The following is a 24092-nucleotide window of genomic DNA, read 5'->3' as shown; positions in this document are numbered from 1 at the left end:
TGGGTTAACAGACCGTAACTCACAATATCACCTCCATAGATAACTCTCGCTTACGCATACAGATAACACCCGCTTCGTGCATCGTTTATCGTACGTTTTACACATCGTTTTGCGTTCGTTTAAACGCACGATAAACGCACGATAGAAGCGTTCCTTTATTTTTGTACTTCATTGAACTGTTATTTTCATATTTTGACTATTATTAATTTATGTAAATTCATTAATTTTATTTTCTATTTATTCTGTCTTCATTATACGTCAATATTATTATTTTTCGTCGTTCGTCAAAACGCACGATATGAGCGTTTGTCTATTGTGCGTTTAAACGCACGCTTGGAGCGTTCGTTTATCGTGCGTTTGGTGAGCGTTTAGCGTGCGTTTGGGTATCGTGCGTGCGGGAAACCTAAACGTCTCGATGAGTGTATAAATTATTTTACGAAATTAGCGTTATCTATGGGTTAGCAAGTGTTAACTATAGGATACCGAAGCTAATTCATAGATAACGCAATTGATTCATTGATAACACTTTGACCATTCAAATGACATGTTACAGACATTTTATGTGCAACCAGTTTAATGTATTTTTCTATTCCAATTTATTAAGAGAGCAATTTAAAACTGATCTTTTCTGCTTTATAGATATTGCTTTAAATCAGACAGCTAAACAGAAAACGAGATTTTGCCCTCGACGACCTATACTTGTATAGTTAATGTAGAAAGCCTAGGTGCAAGATAAATATGAAGTACTCCGTTCACGATTGTCTGTTTTCAATTGTTTTTCATATGCTTCTCATATACAGTTTATTGACTTGTTTGATGGTTTTTATCTTTTTTTTTTAAGAATGGAGAAACTGCACTCCACAAAGCCGCTCGAGGAGGACATGATATGACGATGGTGATCCTTGTGGCCCAAGGTGGTGATGTACATGCCCTTAACTGGGTCAGTAATTATTAATCTTATGTTATGCATGTCTCACTTGACTATCGCCTTCCCGTTTTTTGTTTTATTGGGTTGTAAAATTATAAACACTTCAGCAGAAATATTTGCTACCTTTCTTCATTTCTTTTTTTTTCAAATTTTCATTTGTACATTAATGTAATGACATACTAGTAAAAGTAAACAAGTTTACGAATACCCTACTTGGGTTACTTCGTCATAATATATCGAGTGCGAAATATAAAATATGATCGATCATCTTGTTTTGTTCTCAACAGCATATAAATTATCTCCTTAATTGATTTAAACTTTGTCTTTTCTAAACAGGAGGGTAGAACTCCTTTGGAACTAGCAGTAGCTGGCAAGCATGTGAAAGTATTAGAAGTACTATGCATGTTTGGAGCTGATCTCGTTATGCAAGACTGGGTTGGTATAATTGTTTCTTTAATGATAGCAATGTATTTTCCAAATATCGGTTCCATCGTCAATGTTTCCTTCCCTTTAAAAAAGAAATACCGAAGGTACAAACAAGGGGAAATCCGCGGACAAAACAATGCCTGAACCAAGAAAGAAACAAAACATAGGAAGTACTCCACCACAGGTTGAATTTAATGAAACGTTCATATATTTTTTTTCTAAATATGGAATTGTAGGCCTTCTATTTCAGATTTTGATTTGAACGTGTTTTTTTTTTTAAATTGGGGATTCCATAGTTAAATTTATTTAACCATTGATGAAAACAGGGTACTCATCGTTTATCCGATACTATTTCACCACACAATGGAACTAAATAAAACTGGTATATATCGTTTAATATATACTGAAGATCTGCACATTCAATTGAAAATTGGATTGGAAGGTTTTTGCTTGTTTTGTTGGTTTGATTTACTTCAGCGTTCAGGAATATAGGGTACCATCAATTCAGCTAAGAATCGATATTTTAGTCTATATACTACATGCTTGTATAATCAACATCCACCGGTTGAATGATAAAAGCATGTAGGTAATCCTTGTTAAGATCATAACTTCATTGGTCATTGGTCAAACTATGCATGTTAATAAACTGGGGAGCGATGGTATACATTGTTAGTTGAGTGAACAGTGCTCACAGTATTTTCTAGATTCATTTTTTGTCTTCTGTTGCGTAGATTTGGGTTGATGAAGCACTGAAATCAAAAGACAAGAAAGATCAAGCAATAATACATATATTCCAACTACAGTGGCCGCGGTTACCTGGCTTTAAACATGGGTAAATACTTCTTACGTTATGCTAATGGTCATAAAGTAAAATAAAAAAAGGCATACGTGTACAAGGTAAAAAGATTTGTAAACGACGTGCAAATGTTTTTTTAAGCTAAACATTTAAAGAGTAATCAAGGGAACCAAGATTCTAGCGGAAATCAAAAGAATGTAATCCAGGAACTAAAAAAACAGACATGGAAAATAGACAAACTCGACAAAGAACATAAAGCAACTAAAATAATACATACAAAGTAACAAAAGTAAATGTGCAACTCGGACTCTACTAAAAACTTGGAGCATGGAACAGGTCCACCGGTAGAGTAAGAGTCCTCTTTTTTCACCGAGTTGCTCATTAAAAGTCAAATTCGGAAAGAGAAAAGGGGAAACTATGACACGTTGAACAAATCAGTTTGCATGTTGCAGATGGATACACCGTAACGACCCAAGAATTCATGATGACGACCATAAAACGTCTGTAGTGATGACTTCAATCTTGTAGTACATAACCCTGTTCGAAGTCTAGCGCGATACAAAAAGTCTGCGTAGTTACGGCAAGCTCTGGCATAACCTTAGTACGAAATATCATATACATTACAGCGAATATATACAGAACATATTAAAGCAAAGACCCATTTTGCGGTTGGGTACAACTTACCTGTGAGACTATTTAATTTCTAATGCATGTAATTGTAAATCAACTGTATACATGTATTTTGCAGTGGAATTAAGTATTCGATCAAGAGAATAGGTCAGAACGAAGATACCAAAATGAAGGAGCTTGGTATCAACCTAGTGGCAAAGAATATACCTGCATATTATTTTTACTGTGTTCGGCTTCAAGTTGAATTCACTGACGTGAAAAAGTTAATAAAAGAAGATCAAGAATTGTTTAGTGAAATATTTGAGTGTCGTGTCTGGGGGGCAAACACAACTGAGTTTACAATGGAATTTTATGTAAAAGGTCTTCCTAAATGTAACGAAACCCTTAATATCATTTCCCCTCAAGGAAATGTCGGCAAGATAGACGGAACATTTAGAAATGAAGAGAAAAACGTAAGTCGAGTAAAAACTATATTTAGAAAATATGAAATAAAGTGCTCAAATACATGAAATATCATCTTGACGGGTGTTTTAAATGTTTCATTAGTTAATTATACAATGATAACACCCTTTCTTTAGCTTTATATTTTAATTAAGTACCAGTCCAGACATTGCCTATTGTAAGGTGATTCATGACCTATTGTAAGGTGATTCATGACCTATTGTAAGGTGATTCATGACCTATTGTAAGGTGATTCATGGTTTAGAAAAACCAAAATCAAAATGATATTTGGTCTACATTTGCTGCATGTTCATGTAACAACAGCCCTGTCTGTATTTAGATCTGTAAAAATACACTTCAACCTTCCACTAAAATAACCAAATCAAACCAAATCAAGAACGACAACACTTGCAAAGTACTAATTTCATGTACAATCTGTTTAAATTTTATCTCAAAAGCGCACCCCAAATGATAAGCAAAGACTAGTTATGTGGCCTGTAATAGTTTTTGAACAGTAATTTTTGTAAAGACTACTACCTGATGAGAACCAGGTTTTTACATGTTAGTGAAACGCTCCCCAAGGATGCATGTCTTTCTTTTTTATTTCTTGATTTTGAAATAGTTTTGTTTTGATATTTATTACTAATTCATTATAATTCTCACGTTTTACATGCCAAATTCAACGAATAATTCGTGTTAACAATTTACTTAAAAAAAAAACTTTCTTAAAGGTGTTCGTGGACACACATTTTGTATTGCAAATATCGGATTCATTATTCTTATTCATAAGTGTACAATACTACTAGATACATATGAATTCATGTATGATAATATCTGTCTTTAGAGAACAGAAGTAAAGGCAACAATCATTGTAAAGCCAAACACTATAACATCTTTTATGTTCGTTACCATCGAAAAACCGGAAGTATTCTCCATCACAGAGGAGGCATGTACGATACAGCCACAAATGGAACCGGATGCTGAAATCGCTATTCCCGAGGACACTTTTGACGAACCTGGAGATCTTTTGTTCAATGTAAGTTTCATTTCCGCCATTTTTAATAATGTTTAACATTTAACATGGGATTTTTTTTAATTAAGGTCGTGCAGTTGTTAAGAATTACTTTTTTATTTTTTTCTAAATTAATTCCATAACCTGAATTACAATGTAGAGATTCAACATGTAGGGAGAAGCAGTTCTTTGATTTTTAAATTTTTAACTTCAACAGGTAGGCTATACATTGAACTTTACGGTTGAGCCGTATACCAAAGAGCAACATGGCTATAGTAGAGAACAAAACCTGAAGACATAAATCGACCCAAAAGAAGTCTTCTTTATAGCACTTCCTAATATAAAATTATCTATTGTCATTATTACAAGTAATATCATAATATTGCAATATTGACTTCAAACTTAATAGGACCCTGACACGGATGGCGAATGAATTTGATAATGTTAGACCTGATCTAAAATGGGAGCCAGTAGTGGGTCATTGGGGATTCCTCGGATTCACTTCCTTTTAGGGAAAACTTTCTGTATTTGGAGCAACAATTGGCATAAATTAGCAATAATTATTTCCTCTTCTTTTTCTAGAACCCCATTTTCCAAATCTCCAAGTACAAGCATACACAATGTATAGTCTACATTGTATTTAAAAATACGGTATGACACCTTATCATTGTTTTTACCCCGGGATTATATTCTTCTGATTTCTGCTAGAATCTTGGTTCCCTTGACTACTCTTATATTTAAAATAGCCTACTAATACTGTATTTGTATAGGTAACTGAGACAAAAGATGTCGGTGAAGAGGGCGATAATGATTCAAATGTGGAACCTGTTATACTAACAAATGTCCTTGACCTTTCAATGAGCAATCACCAACAACCAAAACAGCCGATTGATATGAAATTACCAATGCATTCAAACGTCGACGAAGGGGCTGATATTGTTATTTTGTCATCTTCGAAAGAATATCCTGAAGAAGCCGAAGATTGGGAAATAGTAGATGCCAAGAAAGGCAGACGTCGACATTTAAACGTTGCAGCATTCCAAATTCGCCACTTCTCCATGTAAATTATGTTATAATGTAGATTTCGATTGTTTGTGCATTGCATTTGTAGAACGCTTAAGGTCGAAAAGCATTAAACCAAAAAAGAGTTGTTTATACGGAAATCTATCATTAATATGTCCTAAATTACACATGGGTCTATCTACAATGTATCTACACACAAAACGTAAGTACACTGGAAATGGTAGCAAAATACCACCACAATCCAGCACCAGACGTAATTTTAAATCATTCAACAAATAAAGGATTCCCATGTTCAAGCCTTCAAAATATTTTACAAGGCGTAAATGAAGATGGTAATACGGGTACGTACAGTCAGTTAACAAGATACAGAAGCTTTAGTGAGTTGAGAGTCATACAAACGAAATTCTTTACATTGAAATTGAATTATAATAAAATAAATTCTCGTTGAATGTTCTGAAGTTCTTTTTGATAACTTTTTTTACCTACTTTGTAACCACTTGCAATTTGATAAATTGTAAGTAGCATACGGTTAAAATGAAAGACAATACACCTCGTACAACGATGACAATAAATTTTTAGCTTTTTAATTTTTACAACTTTTAAAAGTACATGTACTCCATTAAAAATCGACAACATAAACAACTCTAATGAATTACTCTCAAATACAGATTCACTGGAGTTGTGAAAAAGAAGGTCGAGAACGATTTTTATGCCGTCACTAAACTTATACAAACAGCTCTAAAAAACGAAAGGCCAGTCGAGTTCTTTGTTATGGTGCAGCCCATCAATAGAACTGAATTCGCTGTTGTGCTTGAATGTACACTTCAACGAAAAGCTAAAAAGAGGAAGAAGGAATGGGACAAAAAAGGTTATTACCTCCAAGATGGTTCTCATACGGCAGTAGTACAAGTCAACCAGTGGTTTAAAGTAAGTTAATTAATATTTATTGTTTGTAATACCCGCAATTTCATTTTTCAGATTAAAACAAAAACAAAAAAACACAGGTTTTAGTTACATGTATATTCAACGTTTATTTAACAGGTGTAACACGGGCTGAAAAATAGCCTTTTACGATTATATCGTTATAGTTAACCAAAATCAGATAATTAAGTCTGTTAACTGAGCAGAAGTGATGCGGTTATCTAAAATAATAACTGCCCAAAATAATGTGAAACAGTGTCTATGTAATAATCATTAAGATTTTCATTTTTTAGGCCTGCATTTTAAGAGTAAGGACAATATTTAATTTCCCTTGGAAAGTTATTGATAACTTTTTCCTTCATTTGATGATGTAGAAAATCAAAATACATATGTAGGACTCACAAGCATGTCCCATTTCACAAACGTGTCCGGTAGTACGTCACATGACAGCAAACGTGGACTTAATTGTCGTAATAATTAATCTACATCCTACAAGTAAACAACGTCTGGTGTTAAGTAGTACTCCACATAAGAATCATGCAAAATCTGATTCATGGTTGGAAAGGCTGCATAATTTAATTTTTGATATTTTGTTTAAAATGTCATAGTTAACAGAAAGTAACTTGGTTTTTCATGTAACCTTTGTTCATAGGAGAACTATTGGATTATCTCCTAAGAGCAGACATGTTGGAATGAATAATCATACATTTTATCATATAGAGCTATAAAGCAACTTAATAGCAAATATAAAAATATGTAACTTTTTTTAGGCATATCACATTTTACAGAATTTGCATGATTTTTAAAAAAGACTGCTACTTAAGACGAGAGTCTAGCGTTCCAAACTCGGCGTACCGGTAGACGTTCGTTTCCTCTCATACTAAAGTGAATTTCGAACGTCAGACGCTGGTACGACCGCAGCGCGTTGAACTCGGTTCACTTGGGGCAAGTGTGGACACCATTGTAATTTTTGACAAACTATATGACTGTACACCAGAGATTTACAGTTAGTTATGGACACAATCTACTATAATGACAACACTTATCCTCTCCTTTAAGCCATTATTTTCAACAGAGGTGGAGCAACAAGTTAAACATATTGTGCGCATATAAACATGATGAGTATAAATCATGCATTTTACTGGTCACATATCGTCTCTCTAAGCCCCGGAAAATTCATAAGACGAACTTTGTTTGATATTTTGTAAATCGGACACATTTATTACAGTGGCCGTGTCACAGTGGACATATGATGTAACTAAAAAAGATGTTTTGCAATTTCCAACACAAACATTGAAGTTATAATGTGATCGGACACCTTTGAAGAACCGGACATGCATCTGAGTCTTACATATGTAACATTTGAAGGTTTTTTGTTTAAGTGATTTGTAAATAGGAGGAATGTGAACATGATTAAACTCCCTGAAAACTATAATGGAGTTGATGAATGTGTGAGTGGGGAAGCGGTTTACCTTCCTGGGCCTCTCCAGCCAGGCGGTGGACTGTCATGCTAATTATTTTTTTTTCGACCATAATTACAGGTGCAGTTCATCGGAAATGTAAAAAGAATCGGAAGCGAACAATCAGATACACACAAGCTTATGTTTAATCCAAACAGGGAAAATTTCATCCCATTAAACGCTGAGGTAGTTGACAAAACCCAAAGCCCTGTGGGCAGCATTAAGATTGAGAGTATTGTTGAAACAGCCCAGGAACCAATAAGAATCGTAGAAAGTAATGGCTTATGTTCCACCAAAGAAATTATAGTACCACGGGATCCATTGATTGAAAACAAACACATCACAGAACTACCAGTATATCTGAAGTCCCAAGAACCTGAACCAGATGGTAAAATAAACGCTTTAATTGAAATCCTTAGTATTCCCCTTAGTAGATTGTATAAAATACTTTTAGATTGTCTTTGTTCCTCAGAGATGATGTTTGATGAACATACATGTACTTTTTAAAGTTTGATATACATACATGTACTTTGTAAAGTTTGATGTGTTGAACATAACAACACTTTTTTCTCATTGAAAATACCTATTTCTATAATAGTATACACTATGACCAAACATTTGAATCACGTAAATTCTATATACTAGTATCTTTTTCATATTTTACAGAAGATGAAACGAAAACATCTGGATCACACATTAAAGATATTCAATGTAAGTTCAGTCTTGTATTCTACATTTTACAGACAACATTGTTATCCTACAATATATTTATTAAAATTCAAAAGGGCAATAAACAAATCGAAGCAGTCATGTTCTGTATAATTAATATTGAATTAGAAAATAAATAAATATATATATATATATATATATATATATATATATATATATATATATAGAAAGGCCTGAAAAATTCCCAACGATGTTAGAACTGTCAAATTTGCGATGCAAATTTTTGGTCGCTCCCTCCGCGGGACTCGATCTTGTACTGGCCGAGTCATTCCTCCTCGTATGATTAATCTAGGGCTGTAACTTGGTACACGATGTATGGTAGTACGGGACAGTTCATTTTTAGATGTTATTATGTAGGAGAGAGGATCAAATTAATGATGATAGAGTCGTCACATTCTGAGACGTTTGTATAAAATTGATTTGTTACGACATGCATCATTAATTTGATCCTCTATCCTACATAATAACATCTAAAAATGAACTGTCCCGTACTACCATACATCGTGTACTAAGTTACAGCCCTAGATTAATCCTACGAGGAGGAATGACCCGGCCAGCGAAAGCTATATTTTTATATAGCCTAGCTGGCCGAGTGGTCTAGGGCGCTGGACTTAGTGCAGGCAGTGTTGCCATAGATGTCACAACGGTACGAGTTCGAGTCCCGCGGAGGGAGCGACCAAAAATTTGCATCGCAAATTTGACAATTCTAACATCGTTGGGAATTTTTCAGACCTTTGTATATGTTTATGTATCTTCCCTGTATCAATTTGATCCGATGGAGCAGTGTAGCGAATAGAGTCGTCACATTCTGAGACGATTGTATATATATATATATATAACGCTATTGTAAAACCCGAGTAATGTAGCAGTTGGTCAACTCGCGAAACCCCTGTTTCTTAGCTTCATACCCATATTTCCGATATGCTAGGACACTGGTTTTGTATTGTGTTTATCCTGCAAATAAAAAAAATATTGGTTGTAGTCTATTCTATGTAAAATCGCCTTTTACGTGGTTTACAAAAAGTGCCGCTGTTGCGCCTCTAACGACGCAGCGCGAAGTAATATCGTAGCGACAGTATGGGTATGCAAATCCGTAAGAGTCTGCCAATGCATTTTAAAATAATAAAATCGGGAGAAAATGCTTTCTGTATTTGTAACCTAAATATTTGTATAAATGTAAATGACTTTAAAAGTATTTTGGAAAATATTTTCCTTGTAATTCCATGCCGAAAATGATTCTTATACAACACTACGGTTGCGGGCTGAGTTATTTCACTTTTGCATAACTGGCGACGCACTTTTTTGAAGAAATTGTGGACAATGGGCTCTGAAATGAGTTCATAAATTTATGATTTATTTTGAACTTTATATCATGGAAACCACATGTTACAATAATATAAATGAAAAAGGTAACTGTTTTACACCTGGATAAAAATGTCAACAAGTCTTGTCAAACGCTTTTACTGTATCATGACGTCACGAAACGAGGCATTCATCCATGGAATTCGGCGGTGGATCATGTAAACATTAAGGTTCTGGATGTTCAACGTCGGCGACCAGGCCATAGTAAATTGCGATGCAGGCTCCGTTTCACTGTCGGAAGACATTTGTGGACGACTACCGGTCAAGAAATTTAAACGAATCAAATGAATTTTAGAGATGTTAGGTTCTCTCTTAATTGCTATTATTTTGTATATAACAGGTAAAATTCCAGCCTTGAGGATAGATACGTCGCTAATACATTTATCAAAACGACTGAACAAAGATGAAGCTTTCTATTTGGCAATGCAATTGAAGGCTGATAATCATAGTAGACTTGCCGAGCTGTCAGTTGAAAAACAACGAGTTGATGATTTTCTTGAAGAAATATTTTTGAAGTGGAGGGGACTGCGGCCATATGAAGGTATGGTATCTACCTTGGCCATTACGCTTGAGAAAATGGATAAAGATTTTGAAGCAGATGAACTGAGAATAGCACATAAAGAGTACAGAGAAATGCGCTTTTTATAAGGGAACGTGTCCAATATGTACATTTTGCTTCATATATTTTTCTCAAATCTTCACAGTTGCATGGTGTCGGACGAATGTATGACTTGATGTTAAATTGTTTTTAGTATACACTATGATCACATTGCAAAACTATATTTGTGGATAATTGATTTGCATTATAAAGATGAATTATTATATGTATAATGTCGGTCAGTGTATTGGTTTACACCCTGAGAAGAAGTAAGGATGGTCCTGCTCGGTTAAAAATAGTAAGGATTTCAAAGGGCTGTGAAATCTTTTAAGTTTTTTTTTCATGCTAGAACAATATGAATAAAGGAAATGATGGATCATCGTACTCGTTCTTTGAGATATAACCATTTGATTTTTTTTTTTTTTGTGGAAGGGGAGGATTGCCCTAGATTTGCCATAGGTTTTGTTATTAGTAGGTTTTATCCATTAAAAACTCAGAAGAAATAAAAGGGATTTCATAAAAAAAAAAAACTTCTTAATAACATTTAGAGCTGTGTTTAATGAAATTATGAACAGTAAAGTGGGGGTCAATTGGCACACAATGTATGCTATGAAAATGATAAAACTAGAGAAGTCCGAAAATTTGACAAAAATGACTGAACATGAGCAGCTAACATCCATAAACGTTTCACGCGTGTTGTACTGAGTTTAAACAACTAATGATTAATACATGATTTATTTCATTGTGATTCTACTGCCCTGTTAGCTTGTTCAATTCTTCACTTGTCTAGGGTTAAAATTCCCCATTTGGAGATTTATCTATGTTTTTTTCTCGTAAAAACGTTATAAAAAGACTAGAAATCGTTCTGATCCAGAATTATCGGAAAAAAAGCATTAATTGGATAAATTCATTATTACTGACCTGCAAGTCGAGAGATACACTGGCCATTAATACGCCTCTGGGACAAAACATAATTTCTATAAGTAACGACAAAGAATTGTTAACATTCGCTTATGAGGTGACATCGTAAGGGGTAAGTAATTGTTCTGATCTAGAGTCTTCGGGAATCGTTTTAGGCCCTGACATATGTCGCGTATTTTTTTTCTAAACTTTTGAGTAAGACATTCATTTCAAGGTTTGTCTAACTATTCTATTGAAAGGTTAGCTTCATACACTGTATTTATTGCCAAAACATTGTTGCTAATATTATTTTAGGTATCATGTATTCTTTATCATCTACTTATATTATAAGGTTACATGCACCACACAAAAAAAAATTGCAACATTGTTTTTTTTTTTTTTTTTCAATTTGTTTTAAATACCCTAAACTATGTTTATTTCGTATTTTGAGGACCAACACAAAAATATATACTTAGTGCTATTGAAATAAATTATGAACAGATGCAAAACCAAAATCATATGGTTGATGTAGTTTAATACTTTATATATATAATGAATATTGCACTCGTATGATTTTATATAACATTTTTATAAACATATAAAAACGTATGTTGCAATTTTTCGCATGTATATAATATAATATATTGTAAATTAGCTGATCTAGTCGGTAAATGGGATGTTCATATACAAAACGATAACAAAATGCATATATTCGAACTATTTTGAAAAGTGTCCATGAAAAAAATCTTCCAAACACGAAACAATCATCACATACATGTATTTGAATAGGTATGTCTCATTGACACGAGTTATACCCGTTCTACCATGGTCATGTTCATTTGTTGTTTTTTTAGAATTTTTTTTTGTCAGATGACTATCACTGTACTTGTTCTTGTAAAATGGAACAAAGTTGGCACTGCAATTAATTTCCGTTGCTAGCAAGTGTTCATTTTCGTTGGCGAATTAACGCTATAAAGTATTCATTTATGGATTATAACATAATGTATATGTGGTCAGTATAATATGAAATTCAAATTAAATAAGAATTGTACTGAAATCTGTTCAACAATAACATATTTTAATTAGACTAGATGTACACAGACTTAGTCTATGTGTTTTATTTCTACCCTGAATACAAATTAACATGAACCGTTCCCCCCTTCTTTACAAAATCGACTGAAGTCGGAAAAGAAACATACAACTTCAAAATGATGCAAATTCAATATGATCGACACAATGTTTCTCTGTTTTTGTCTTTATCAGATTTCGTACGGATCACCGAAAGATAAAATATTATTAGAAGTATAATTTAGTATACTAAAGTATAATTTTTTTCCGATTTTTAGCTTATTCCAACATTCCAACATGAATCTTTTGTGACAATATACAAAATGATACACACACTTGTTTGATTAATAGTGGTATCTTCATATCTACGGAACGCGAGCCATTCCAAGCCAGCATTCCTACGTTGGGCCAACGTTGGTTCAACGGATTCGTTTACGTTGGGCCAACGTAGGGTACCCAACGTTGGCCCAAAGTTAAACAATAGTTGGTCCAAAGTTGGCCCAACGTAATGCCAACATCGACTCAATAAATCCCCAATGTTGGCCCAACATAAGCCCAACGTTAACCTAACCATATGGTCAGACGATTGTTTTCCTTAAGATACTAGAAGATTATTTTATTATGTATTTTCTGGTCATGTCGCAGAGTGCTGATCGTGTGCACTCCGCTATAGTAAGCGCTCGCATTTACCCTCAGTTTATCATATAAATTCTTTACTGAAAGAATGTACCAACGACAAGCTGATTGTAGTTTAAAAGATTAATACAAGAAAATCTATTATAACATAAACAGATACTACGAGCATTGGTATACTAAATATTGAAAATTTAGTAATCTTTTTGCATATGATAATACCTGCCACTGTTTTGTGTTTAGAATGAATTTACATTGAAAATATGTGTACATTTGTTCAAAATGAAAGACAACTTTTGTTTTGTAAAAGGTGTATTGTGCTCTCAGTTACAAAGCTGCATAATTGGGAGATAACCATGTACACTATTGTTATCATAAATTAGATTTGGTTATTCATAATAATTTGTTTTTGTGTTACCAAGTTCTAAATATTAAACGCGAATACTTTTGCATGAATATTAAACATGCAGTTAACAGAACTCGAGAAAAGAGCCAACAATACTTTTTTGAAAGAAGTAAAATTATATTAATAAACATATACATTTTGGTGTTTCAACGTTTGGTCAACGTTGGCCCAACTTAGTATCGTAGTTTAGATGCAACACAATATTGCTTTCATACAAAATCATCCGAATTTGCTTTCTAGTTTTACTTTCTTGAGACCGACATACATTTTTGCATCGAGAATAATATTAACTCTTTTTAACATGTTTTTTTTACCAAAGTCGTTTCGACGTTGGTTCAATGTTGGTTCAGTGTTGGCTCACTGCTGGCTCTGAGTTGAACAAATGTAGAATAATGCAAATCATGTAATCATGGTTTTGATTTAAAAATCAAAATTTAACAATACTCTCACTCAGAATTCGCTTCTAAAACAAGTTTTTAAAGAGAAACATAAAATGAAATGGTTGTCCAAATACAGTAAGGCCAACGTTGCAGAACCTTTTTATAATATGAAAGTATTTAAATTTCCAAAATGTCGCGTTGAATCATTTGGTTGTTAATTAAAAACCATTTTGTTCAAAAAATAAATCAAGAAAAAATATTTCCATAACTACGGACTACTACATTGGGCCAACGTTGTCTTGCCAACGCCGACTAAAAGCCAACGATCCAACCATCAGCTAACGTTGGCCCGACGAAGACATGCTGTCTGGGTTTTATCAAGTTTTTCATAAGGACGTAACCCACCAAAACACGACATCTGGTTTGCGGTCTCATTGGGGAAAGAAAAGTTAACATTTAAAGCAAAACTCAAACTATTTACACTTCTGTAAGTAGCTAAATGGTTTGAAATAAATTGTTCAAAAGTATCCAAGTACTTGCCACAGCTGCAATTAGTCAAATATTTGAACTTTAAATCTACTACTGTCCATTACTCTAATCGGACTGTTAACCAGTCTGTCGGATTAGACAGTCCATTCCCTCTGCTGGTACGAGACCACAATTAATTCTCTTGGGTTTTTGTTGTATACAAATATAGTTCCAACTTCGGTGGTAGGCACTTTCCACATTGTTTTCATATTTTTACTGGAAAGTTATTTACTGAAGTTTTGCATCAAATTGGTAGAAAAAAGGTCAAAACTACATGGGATCATCTCCGGGTCAAATATTTTTTATATCAGAAAATGATGATAAAATTTTCTACAGTATGTATGTAAAATCCTGTTTGTAGGTATCTTTAGGCCAGAGAAGATTTATTCAGTTTGCGCTGGTGGAATATTTTAAATCTACTCAAATAATATTGAAATACACTGGAAAATTAATTGTGGTCCTGTGCCTGCACAAACTTTTAAGAAACGAAATCAAAGTCCAATCGGAACTACTTGGTCATTTCACTGAAAGGTAACCTCGGGTGCAGAAAGAAGAATTTCTTCTTGAAAAATTTGCCGGAAATGTAGTCATACGCGACACAAAGTAGTTTTATTCACCAGGTGGTGCAAAAAATTGGTTAGATATCACTAGAGATAAAGAACAATAACTCTCTCAAATACTTTGGCGTGAAGCAAGGATATAAGGAAAAAAAAATGTTATGGCAAAAATTTAAACCCGTAAACTTATAATTTTAGAATCGGATCGGTAAAATTCCGGACAAATTCTGGATACATACCACTTTTTCAACCAATTAGCTTTTAGAATGTTTTTAGCAAAAAAAGTCTTACACTAGTTTTAGTGCACTTGTGTTATGCTGCTGTGGAAAAAGTGCACATCAACTCTACATAAAACGGTCACTGTAGCTTACTGAATTAAATATGTTTTACATTTATGTATGAGTTTTGCATGACGACCCCTTTTGTAAAATGGAGGGAAATTCCCTTTCTATTTTTAGCTCATTGTCATCTAGGAGCTAGGTGTCGCACTGCATGGTAGTAAACCCCATATCATATTTTCAGGGTTATTAAAGTAAACATGCAGCTTTTAGGTGATGTATAGTCTTCTTCAGGCTAAACAAGGGAAAGGATATCGGGGCCCTGATAATATATATGAGCTATATAGTTAATTGTAAGGAGACCCTGTATTTTAATCGGAAACTGGGTAATATTACATAAATTGAATGCTAACCGATCATTTCATCTTTCAATGTATAGTTCTCGTTCTCTTCTCATACAAGCAAAAACACAAATTGACGTGTATGATATTTTTTAAATGAGGTACATATTTTACCGATCTTTGGGTCAATTATGAAGCAGATTAAACATACAACTGGCAATAAATATTTATAGACGTCGGGGTCCTGCTAATGTTTATGACCCATATAGTCTTGTAACGAGCCCCTGTGCCTGAATTGGAAACTGGGTAATGTTCAATGCCAGTCGATCATTTTATGTAAACTTCCCGCTCTCATACAAGCAAGAAACACACACATAGAACACACGTGTATGATATTTAAGAGGTACATTTTAACTCGTATGAAGCTAGAACTATGGTGCTATTCCGGTCAACACGGCACAGATCTGAAGTATAACGTGAACTAGTAATGTATAATTATAAGCAAATCATATGCAAATGTAAAGTACTTCTGAAATTACAAGTGCAAGAAGTCCGATACAATATTAACGACTAAAAGGCATAGGTCCCCGAACTTGATATCGAGATAATTGAACCTAATCAAGGTAATTTTGTATGAATTCTGTCTGGAACTTCACGATTTCGCAAAGCATAAAAACTGGTTGATATAATTTCTTCTGAATAGATAGAAAGAACACTTAACTGACATTCTTTTATATTTCAAAAAGAAAATTGGGGGGTCACCGAAATTTTTTCTTGTAATAACAAAACATTTAAATTCCCGGTACATTTCTAGAACTTTTTCCCCGCCAATTATCCCCCTTAAAGAAGCACTATATACAATTATTTTTTTTATAATTTTACTATAAAATTGTTTATGTAAAAAATCATTTGGTAATTTAAAAATACTATTTTTACATAATTTTAAAAATTATCAGTTCATTAAAAATATATATGTCGGTATGATTTTGCCAAATGATAAAACAAATCCTCAGTGTAATTGGTATGATGTACTTTTAAGAAAAGACTATTTATAAATCCTCAGTGTAATTGGTATGATCTACTTTAAAGATAAGACTATTTATTTTGCACATTTAGTCCTAACAGTACCTAGTCACAAGATATCTATTATCATATTTTCAGACGAACATGTATTTTCTCTGAATAACTGTTTTTGCCCACGAGAATTAATTCATTGTCTATCAACCCTAAGAAGCAAGTATTTTTTACATTGTTAGTTTATGTTATGTTATACAGATGAATATGCAGTAAATTGTTGTCCTCTGATTTTACAGTACACAAACATGAAACCATTCTGAAATTAAAGTAAGTCAGGTTTTAAATTTCAATCGCATGCACATTAATATTTACACATTTATAAAGAATCCAACATTGAACAATTGTTAATTTGTGTATTTATATCAAAGACTTTTACTTTTTTACATTATTATCGATAGTTTTATTGTACTAAAAATACAAAGTCATACAATTGACAATTGACATCATTTTATAAAATGAATGTTACAGATTGCTTCAATCCAATTTATACAGATTAAAAAAAACTTATTCTAAATGTAAATGACAACTGATTCACATTTACATCGGAAACAGAAACATATTTTTTTTCGATATTTTTGTGCGTATGAGAATTCGTTCTAATGCATTAGAAACTTTTCTTTGTGCTGAGTAAAGGTCTAAACCATTCAACATTTTACTATACATATGTACATGTATGTGAAATGAAAACACATGAATATCAACATATCCTATAAAGCATCGTGCCAGTCTTTCTACCTATAGTTTCAATTATGTAGAGTGCTGGCAAGAATGATACGTTACTGTATGTCAGCCATGCAGACAGATTCAACAAAAATGCAAATCTCTATATTTACTATCATTGGGAACACAATGAGGTACCTTTACATTTCCTGGTACAGATACCCAAAATCCACTGTTTGGTATGGCTTCTTTTCCACGGGCTTTTTTAACGAACATCAAAAAAGCAACTCCGCCAACAAAGTATACTGCACCAATAGATACAACCCTGTAAATGCCGAAAGAAATGTTGTTAACATGACTGAGACCTTTGATGAACGAACGAATTGATGGATAATCATTTTAACAAAATGATATTACATTTCTAGGAATCATTATAATAAGATTTAATTATTGAAATATTTCCCTAAATCGTGCGGATAGCAGGGAAGATATAAATATAACATTGTGTAAAATTGGTCAAATTCGAATATGATATTTGTTAGGTTTCATTGCTTTTAAATATATATATTTGAGTATTAAGCAACTTTTAGGATACGTGTATCAGCTTAATAAAAATATTATTGACTTTTTCTGATAGGAAAAGCTTAATACTTCGTCAACTGGGTTGCTTTATATCAATTACATGACGGCAAACACACTGATTTAGGAACATAATTTCTTATCTAATTAGGCTATATCGTTTTTCTCGAAATATGATTATGTTTGTCATTTTACCTTTTACTTGTTTTGTCAATTTAATATTAGTAGCAATAGAACCCGGGCGATATTCACTCTGTAGTCTGTGGTATTAGCTATTCTTTCAAATCAACCGGAGTGGTTTTGATTATCTTTATGTAAAAATGACTCGGAACAAAAATTGCACTAAACTAAAAGCAAAATAACCATTTTTTAAAAGAATATTAGATTATTTAAGTACCAGTCCACATAAAATTCAGACACTGCCAATAGTAAAGTAATTCATGGTGTAGAAAAACCCACCCGAAGAAACAACACTTTTTCAATCTACATGTGCTATATATTTACATAACAATATTTTGTGTCTGTGTGCAGATAGGCACTTTTGAGAAAGTCTTACATTTATCTCCCACTAAAATCACCAAAATCAAACAAAATCAAGAACGATAACCAAATGCCAATTTCATGTACAATCTATATAAATTTTTATCTCAAAACCGCAACACCCAAATGTAATACTATGACTGGTTATGTGATCAGTAGCTGTTTCTGAACAAGAAATGAAAGTGAGTTTGGTGGATTTTTGATATGCATGAATCACCTTCTGTCTGATTTTTATAAAGACCGCTACTTATTTTTTTTCAACCAGAAAAAGAGTTGACAAAAAATGCTAAATAATCTGTTTGTCGCTGTTTTGCTGAAGTGCAAGGTATAAGTTTTCTTTTATTTCCAGTATTCTTGAACTACAGGTAACCTGTAGGTCTTATAAGCGCTGCAAAGGTTCCATTCGGGATTATTATTTTCGGCGGAGTGCTATGTGACGTATCGTATGTTGTGCAGCTATACGATGATTTTCATTCTCACTCGACTTGCGTAAGATTGAAATTTAACATATAGCAAGGTCAAAGGAATTTTAAACAAAATAGCGATAAAAGTAGATATTACAAAAACCGATAGAACTAAAAGTGTATTGATATTGCACAGTTCAAGAAGCTTCGAAAGTATTTTCTTTTTCAAATCGCCTCGTTCGCGTCCGGGTGTCAAAAAAATAGGCCTGCATCAACACTAAACTTGTCGTAAAAGGCGACTAAATAGTGCTCAGAACCCTGGCCGGGGCTAGGGCGCTCTGCTCACAGAGCAACTGGGTTGTGTGCCCCAGGCGGTGGAATGGGGTATCCCTGTCAAACCCCACAAACCATAGTGGTGCACCGTGTTGGGAAGGATGCCACGTTACTCGCACGTAAGAGAACCCTTCTGTGGTATTCTCCCTGAGTAGGAACCATTGGGCTCCGCCACAGAAGGCTAAATTGCCCGACCCTACCCACTTCTCCCTATTTCCTGTGGCAATCAAAATTTGTCGACTTCATTATCCTTGTGTCTCATCCCATTTTTCATTTCATCATTATTTCATGTTCATTTTATCATCCATTTCATGTTCATCGCCTGAATAAAGCTGAAATATTATTACTCGGGCGTTAAACTCCATCAATCAATCTTTTTTTAAAATCCAAGTATAAAAGAATTGAACGTTCAGACAAAAGGATACTAATTTGTATGTATAATTGGTAAACTCACACTATTACTAGAATAGATCCGATACTTAGACCACTGTCACCGCCATTATTTCTTTTCCCTGGCCCTGGCCCTGGCCCTGGCCCTGGCTGTGGCCCTGACCCAGCACATCCGTCCGGACATGCGCACTTTGTCGTCAATGTTAAATACTACAAAACAATTAATTTAAATGATTTAAATAAGTTTTTGATGAAAAAAATGCAGGACATGATATCCCAGTAAGAAATGGATTTCTAAGCATTTATCCTCATGCAGCCACTACCGCTGTGTCCATGTCATCAAGCTTTTGACCAAGCTGCAAGTAGGATCTCCGAAAGAATGGTTTTCCTTCAGATTCTTTTTTTTTCTCGTATTAAACCTTTGGTTTTTTTTTTTTTTGTTTTTTTTTTGGTTTTTTTATTTGTTTGTTTTTGTAATTATTTCAGATTGTTTTGTTTTTATTATTATTTTTTTTTTGAAAAGTTTGTTTCGATAATGATAATTTTTCTTTACTCTAATTGTCATATAAAACACATAATCCATGTCATGAAAATTTCGCTGCCTTCGTATCATCGCGTTCTACACACAAACTTGTTTTTTTAATAGCCTACATTACACGAGCTTGATGAGGTTTAAGTCCGTTACCCCTATTTATCAGTAAATTTGTACATTGCTCCATCAAATTTTTCGTGCATAAGTACTTACATATATGCCTGTTCCTTGTTCTCCTAAAGGTTGGAAAGACGGTGTTGAGGCACTGGGGTCACATATGAGGGTTAAATCGGAAGATCTGAGGTCAAGAAACAAAAGGCATGATTCAATCTTAGGATACCTGGAAACTACACCTTTTGGATCAAAGTTTACGATTTTAATTTCTGCATACATGAACAAAATCAGCACAGCTGCCCTAATATATATAGTTTTTTTTTCATAGCAAAAGCTTAATATTTCCTAATATCTGGTACAGAATTGGGCAATAAAAGATAGACAATTATTCACCACATTAATAGATATTTGAAGTGGTCAGACACCATCAGTTTGATATGGAGACAACCTGGCGTCACACTTTCGCCAATGGATATAGTTCATTGTTGCAAGTTTACAGTACCTTGTAACTCCATCACCACCTGTTGACGAGTATTGGATGTGGTTATTTATTCCGTCGTTAGTAAACACAGCTGAGTTGGCGTCCCCGGCCTGGTACGCGGTGGATTTGTCTGGTGGTACTTGGCAGACCTATTAATTGAAATGTGTATATCGACAAAACTTATCTTTACATACGAAATTAGAAAATTCTTTTCTATGCCTATGACTAAAAGGAGGAATGTGCAGATCTTATTTCAATTATACATTTCTTAAAGTGTATTCGATTATAAAAAGCAAACCTACTTTTTTTATCAATAAAATAGATTGAAAATAAAAAACAAAAAATATTAATGGACCAACGATTTTATCAGCGAGTAGAAATGGACTCTTAGCAATTATTTTTTAACCCAGCCTTAGACAGAAAATATGATTCAGATTAAATTTGATCTAATAATCACCCTATTATTGAACAATTTTCAAATAAAAACTCCGTCTTTTGCTGCTAAAAATACGTTATAATCTGTTAAAGCCCCCTTCCGCCCACATCACACGAGAAGAAAATGGTTTGTCTCCGCCTAATGATTGAATAGTATACTCACTGATTGATCGGCGCAAGCCAATTCTGAGAAAGGATAACATGGGTTGAATGAGTACATGTATCCATCAGGTGCTTGTATGTCTGTAAATCTGAATAAGTCACAAGCTAAAATCACATAATCAGGATCAAACCAAAGCAGCGTTCAAATTTTTTAACTCAGTGGATGAAAATGTTGAAGACACAAAATATTGATGAAGAATTTGAAATTGAAAAGAGAAACAAATCGAAAAAACTCAGATTCCAAACCGAAATAAGGAGTAAGTTATGAAAAAACGGAAATTGTAAAACGTAACGAATGCACCTGCGTATAGCCTAAATACAAAATAGTATATACTTTCAGAGTTCACCGAAAGGTCTTCAATGAGACTAAACACGCCTTTAAGTAGGCTCTGGAAGACCGCAACAACAAAGTGATAAAATCCACGCGTTAACAGAAATAAGAAATTCTTCAAAATCAAACAAAAATATTATGACGAATCGAAGACAACAATAGACAGGCACATAAAATCTGCGATGAAGTTAAACAAGTTTGATATGGCTTTAACCATCCCCATTTAATGTGTGGTCAGAAATGAATTGAAATAACAAGCACATCATATATTCAATACTCTCTATGGAATACCTCAACATAAACCATATAGACATATGAGATAGCATCTAAAACATCGCGCGCAGTTACTGAAAGCTGATTCAGAACACATTAAAGAAAGTCAATCACATCACATGATAACAACCGGCATTAGAATAATCGGTTACTACAGGTACCAGTACTGCACTTCATATCCATGAGCGGGTGAACATGGATGGTATAAAATATAGTGCGATTTCTTTTTTGCCTTTTTACAAACTAATATTTTGTCAAAAGTTATGAACAATGACTTATAGAGTAGAGCAAACGTAACATTATAAGATGACAAACGTTTTTGTTAATAAAATTTAACATTATAACTTATAAATGTTCCACTGAAAAGGTTGGTTTTATGAGTGCAAAACGAAAGTGAAAGTATTGAAAATGGCTATAATACTTTATAGTTCAAGACTACTTTTCTGTCCGATCTTCGTGTGGACTCACCCTACTTTTTTGCGGGAAATTAATATTTCACGTGTCCTTAGAAATGCTACATAAGTGAAAGTTTTATTGAATCAATTTACATATTTGTTTTTAAAATCCTAAAAATATGCACTTCACTATAGAAGGCTATGGGAATATTAATCAAATACTGTAGTGGCCTGGATTTGGAATAAAAACGTCAAGTACTAAATCGGTAAAGTTTGGTGTAGTGCAATTATAAAAAAAAAAACTATGTAACTTTAATACGGTCAACAAAGAACAACTGCACCTTGTCCATGTTCCCAGTTGTAGTAGAGTTCAAATGGCTCGTTTAATTTTTTTGTTACTATGTATGTATTATTATGATTATTACATGTTCTTTGTTGTGTGTGTCTGTGTCTGGTCTTTGTCCCTCTGATATATATTCTTTTGATTCCCGCTAGAATCTTGGTTTTTTTTAATTACTCTTTAGGTAATAAAAAGTGTTAACATTAGGCCCACGATGGGTAGGTAAACAATAATATGGTATGGGTAGAGATTGAGTGGTTTGTTTATCATACTGACCAAAAAACAAGATTTTAATTATTTCTAGCTCAAATATCCACAAATTTATTGATAAGCAGTTAAATGATAAAATAATGAATATTATTCTCAATTACATATGTACTTATGAACAATCAATACGTGTGGGTATCTCCTATCCTATGTTCAGTGGTAATATTCTTTAAAAAGCACATAAAGATCAAAGCTCATCCAATAATTTGACTAGACCGTTAGGTAGGTTTATTCCTAAGGGACATAAGTATTGATATTGTTGTTAAATCGTTAAAAGATGGTATTTTTTCGTATTAACATTAATTCACTCATAGAGTCTTTACACAGAAACTAACACACTATATTTAAAACAGTTTTCGGCATTACACTTATTGTGTCTTAATCCTTCATGCGAAGAATTATGATTGATATTACATATGATGAGGACATTACTTTTAGTAGGATAAAATTGGTCTGGAGCTAGCATGCAAGTTAACTGTTAGTAATCTTCTGTTTGTGCATTTATGTAATGTATAATCTGTTTATTTCTTTGTAAAAAGGGACTCAGACTTTTTTTATCTGATTTTAGGGTATGTTTAATTATGTAATACTTTTTTCCAGGGCAGTATGATTTTAATGGGGAGAGTTTAGGTCACTTTTAAGTTCTTTAACCCCACCCCCACCCCGCCTGTTCTATGTCTGGAAACTGTCCTTTGTATGTATTGTTTCTTTTTCACTTTCAGTTTACTTCTATGTTGCTGAAGTATACAGAGGTAACTTTTTCGCTATACCTGTGTATAATGTTGTTTGGGGCCAGCTGCAACCTGTCCTGTGGTGTGAGGGTTTCCTCGTCTTTCATTGAAGACCCATGGAAGGCCTTGAGCGGACATTTTTTTTATTTCGGTATGGTTGTTATCCCTTTGACGTATGCACCATATCCGTTCTTGTTTATACTTATCTAATGAATCAAATATACGTTCCCTTAACTCCTTATTCGACCCTAAAGAGAAGGAATTAAATTTGAAAACTAAAAACACTCACATATAACAAAAAAAACTTTAAAAGAAAGTTGCATATAATAAGCCATTTCCATTGTACCTACTTTGATGATCCATCATTGTTTCCAACAGAGGATAGGTCGATAACTTGGTTGTCAGCAGTAACACAGGAACACTGATCCCTCCCGGTACATGGTGGATCTTGTCCAAATATACCAATAAAACACAACAGACACCCGGACAAAACTAACAATGGGTCCATTATGAGTTAATATATCGAAAGGATGAAAATTTGAGATTTTAAAATTCCTCATATATTATTATTACAAAAGTAGAATAAATAACAATTTATCACATTTTGATCACATGATTTTATCTTTAACAT

General features: G+C 33.6%; 2 protein-coding genes across 5 annotated transcripts in view; one reads left to right on the top strand and one right to left on the bottom strand.

Moving 5' to 3' along the window:
- Positions 1–12328, top strand: part of LOC148603758 (uncharacterized) — an 18123-nt gene extending 5795 nt beyond the window's left edge. For all 3 annotated transcript variants that reach the window (XM_088553324.1, XM_088553325.1, XM_088553326.1), the window contains exons 5-14: positions 842–940; positions 1265–1363; positions 2086–2186; positions 2899–3232; positions 4066–4257; positions 5004–5293; positions 5925–6183; positions 7719–8025; positions 8304–8348; positions 10069–12328. In XM_088553324.1, coding sequence (XP_088409450.1) covers positions 842–940; positions 1265–1363; positions 2086–2186; positions 2899–3232; positions 4066–4257; positions 5004–5293; positions 5925–6183; positions 7719–8025; positions 8304–8348; positions 10069–10376 — 2034 coding nt within the window. In that variant the 3' untranslated portion in view covers positions 10377–12328. The remainder of the gene's footprint in view (positions 1–841; positions 941–1264; positions 1364–2085; positions 2187–2898; positions 3233–4065; positions 4258–5003; positions 5294–5924; positions 6184–7718; positions 8026–8303; positions 8349–10068) is intronic.
- Positions 10733–24092, bottom strand: LOC148603757 (cation-dependent mannose-6-phosphate receptor-like). 2 transcript variants are annotated; one of them, XM_088553330.1, is made up of 8 exons: positions 23812–24092; positions 21126–21213; positions 20549–20676; positions 20146–20230; positions 19569–19610; positions 19465–19523; positions 17353–17479; positions 10733–16750 (listed from the first exon to the last, which is right to left on the bottom strand). In XM_088553330.1, the coding sequence occupies exons 1-8, from the start codon at positions 23967–23969 to the stop codon at positions 16685–16687; spliced, it is 753 nt and encodes a 250-aa protein (XP_088409456.1). In that variant the 5' UTR covers positions 23970–24092; the 3' UTR covers positions 10733–16684. The 2 variants fall into 2 exon arrangements, with proteins under 2 accessions (XP_088409456.1, XP_088409453.1); XM_088553327.1 differs by having other exon boundaries at positions 19465–19610; positions 23812–24088.

Source organism: Perna viridis, chromosome 11, assembly GCF_037379345.1.
Source record: "Perna viridis isolate PV_CMFRI_1.1 ecotype Kerala chromosome 11, ASM3737934v1, whole genome shotgun sequence".
Lineage (NCBI taxonomy): Eukaryota > Metazoa > Mollusca > Bivalvia > Mytilida > Mytilidae > Perna > Perna viridis.
The sequence above is the reverse complement of the archived record's forward strand: the minus strand, read 5'-3'. Positions and strand labels throughout refer to the sequence as shown.

Coding starts and splice junctions, on each gene's coding strand:
- LOC148603757 (XM_088553327.1), bottom strand. CDS start 23,969: ATGGACCCATTGTTAGTTTTGTCCGGGTGTCTGTTGTGTTTTATTGGT. Junction 20,231..20,548: donor GGTGGTGATGGAGTTACAAG/GTACTGTAAACT, acceptor TCTTGACCTCAG/ATCTTCCGATTTAACCCTCA. Junction 19,611..20,145: donor AACAAGGAACAGGCATATAT/GTAAGTACTTAT, acceptor ATTGTTTTGTAG/TATTTAACATTGACGACAAA.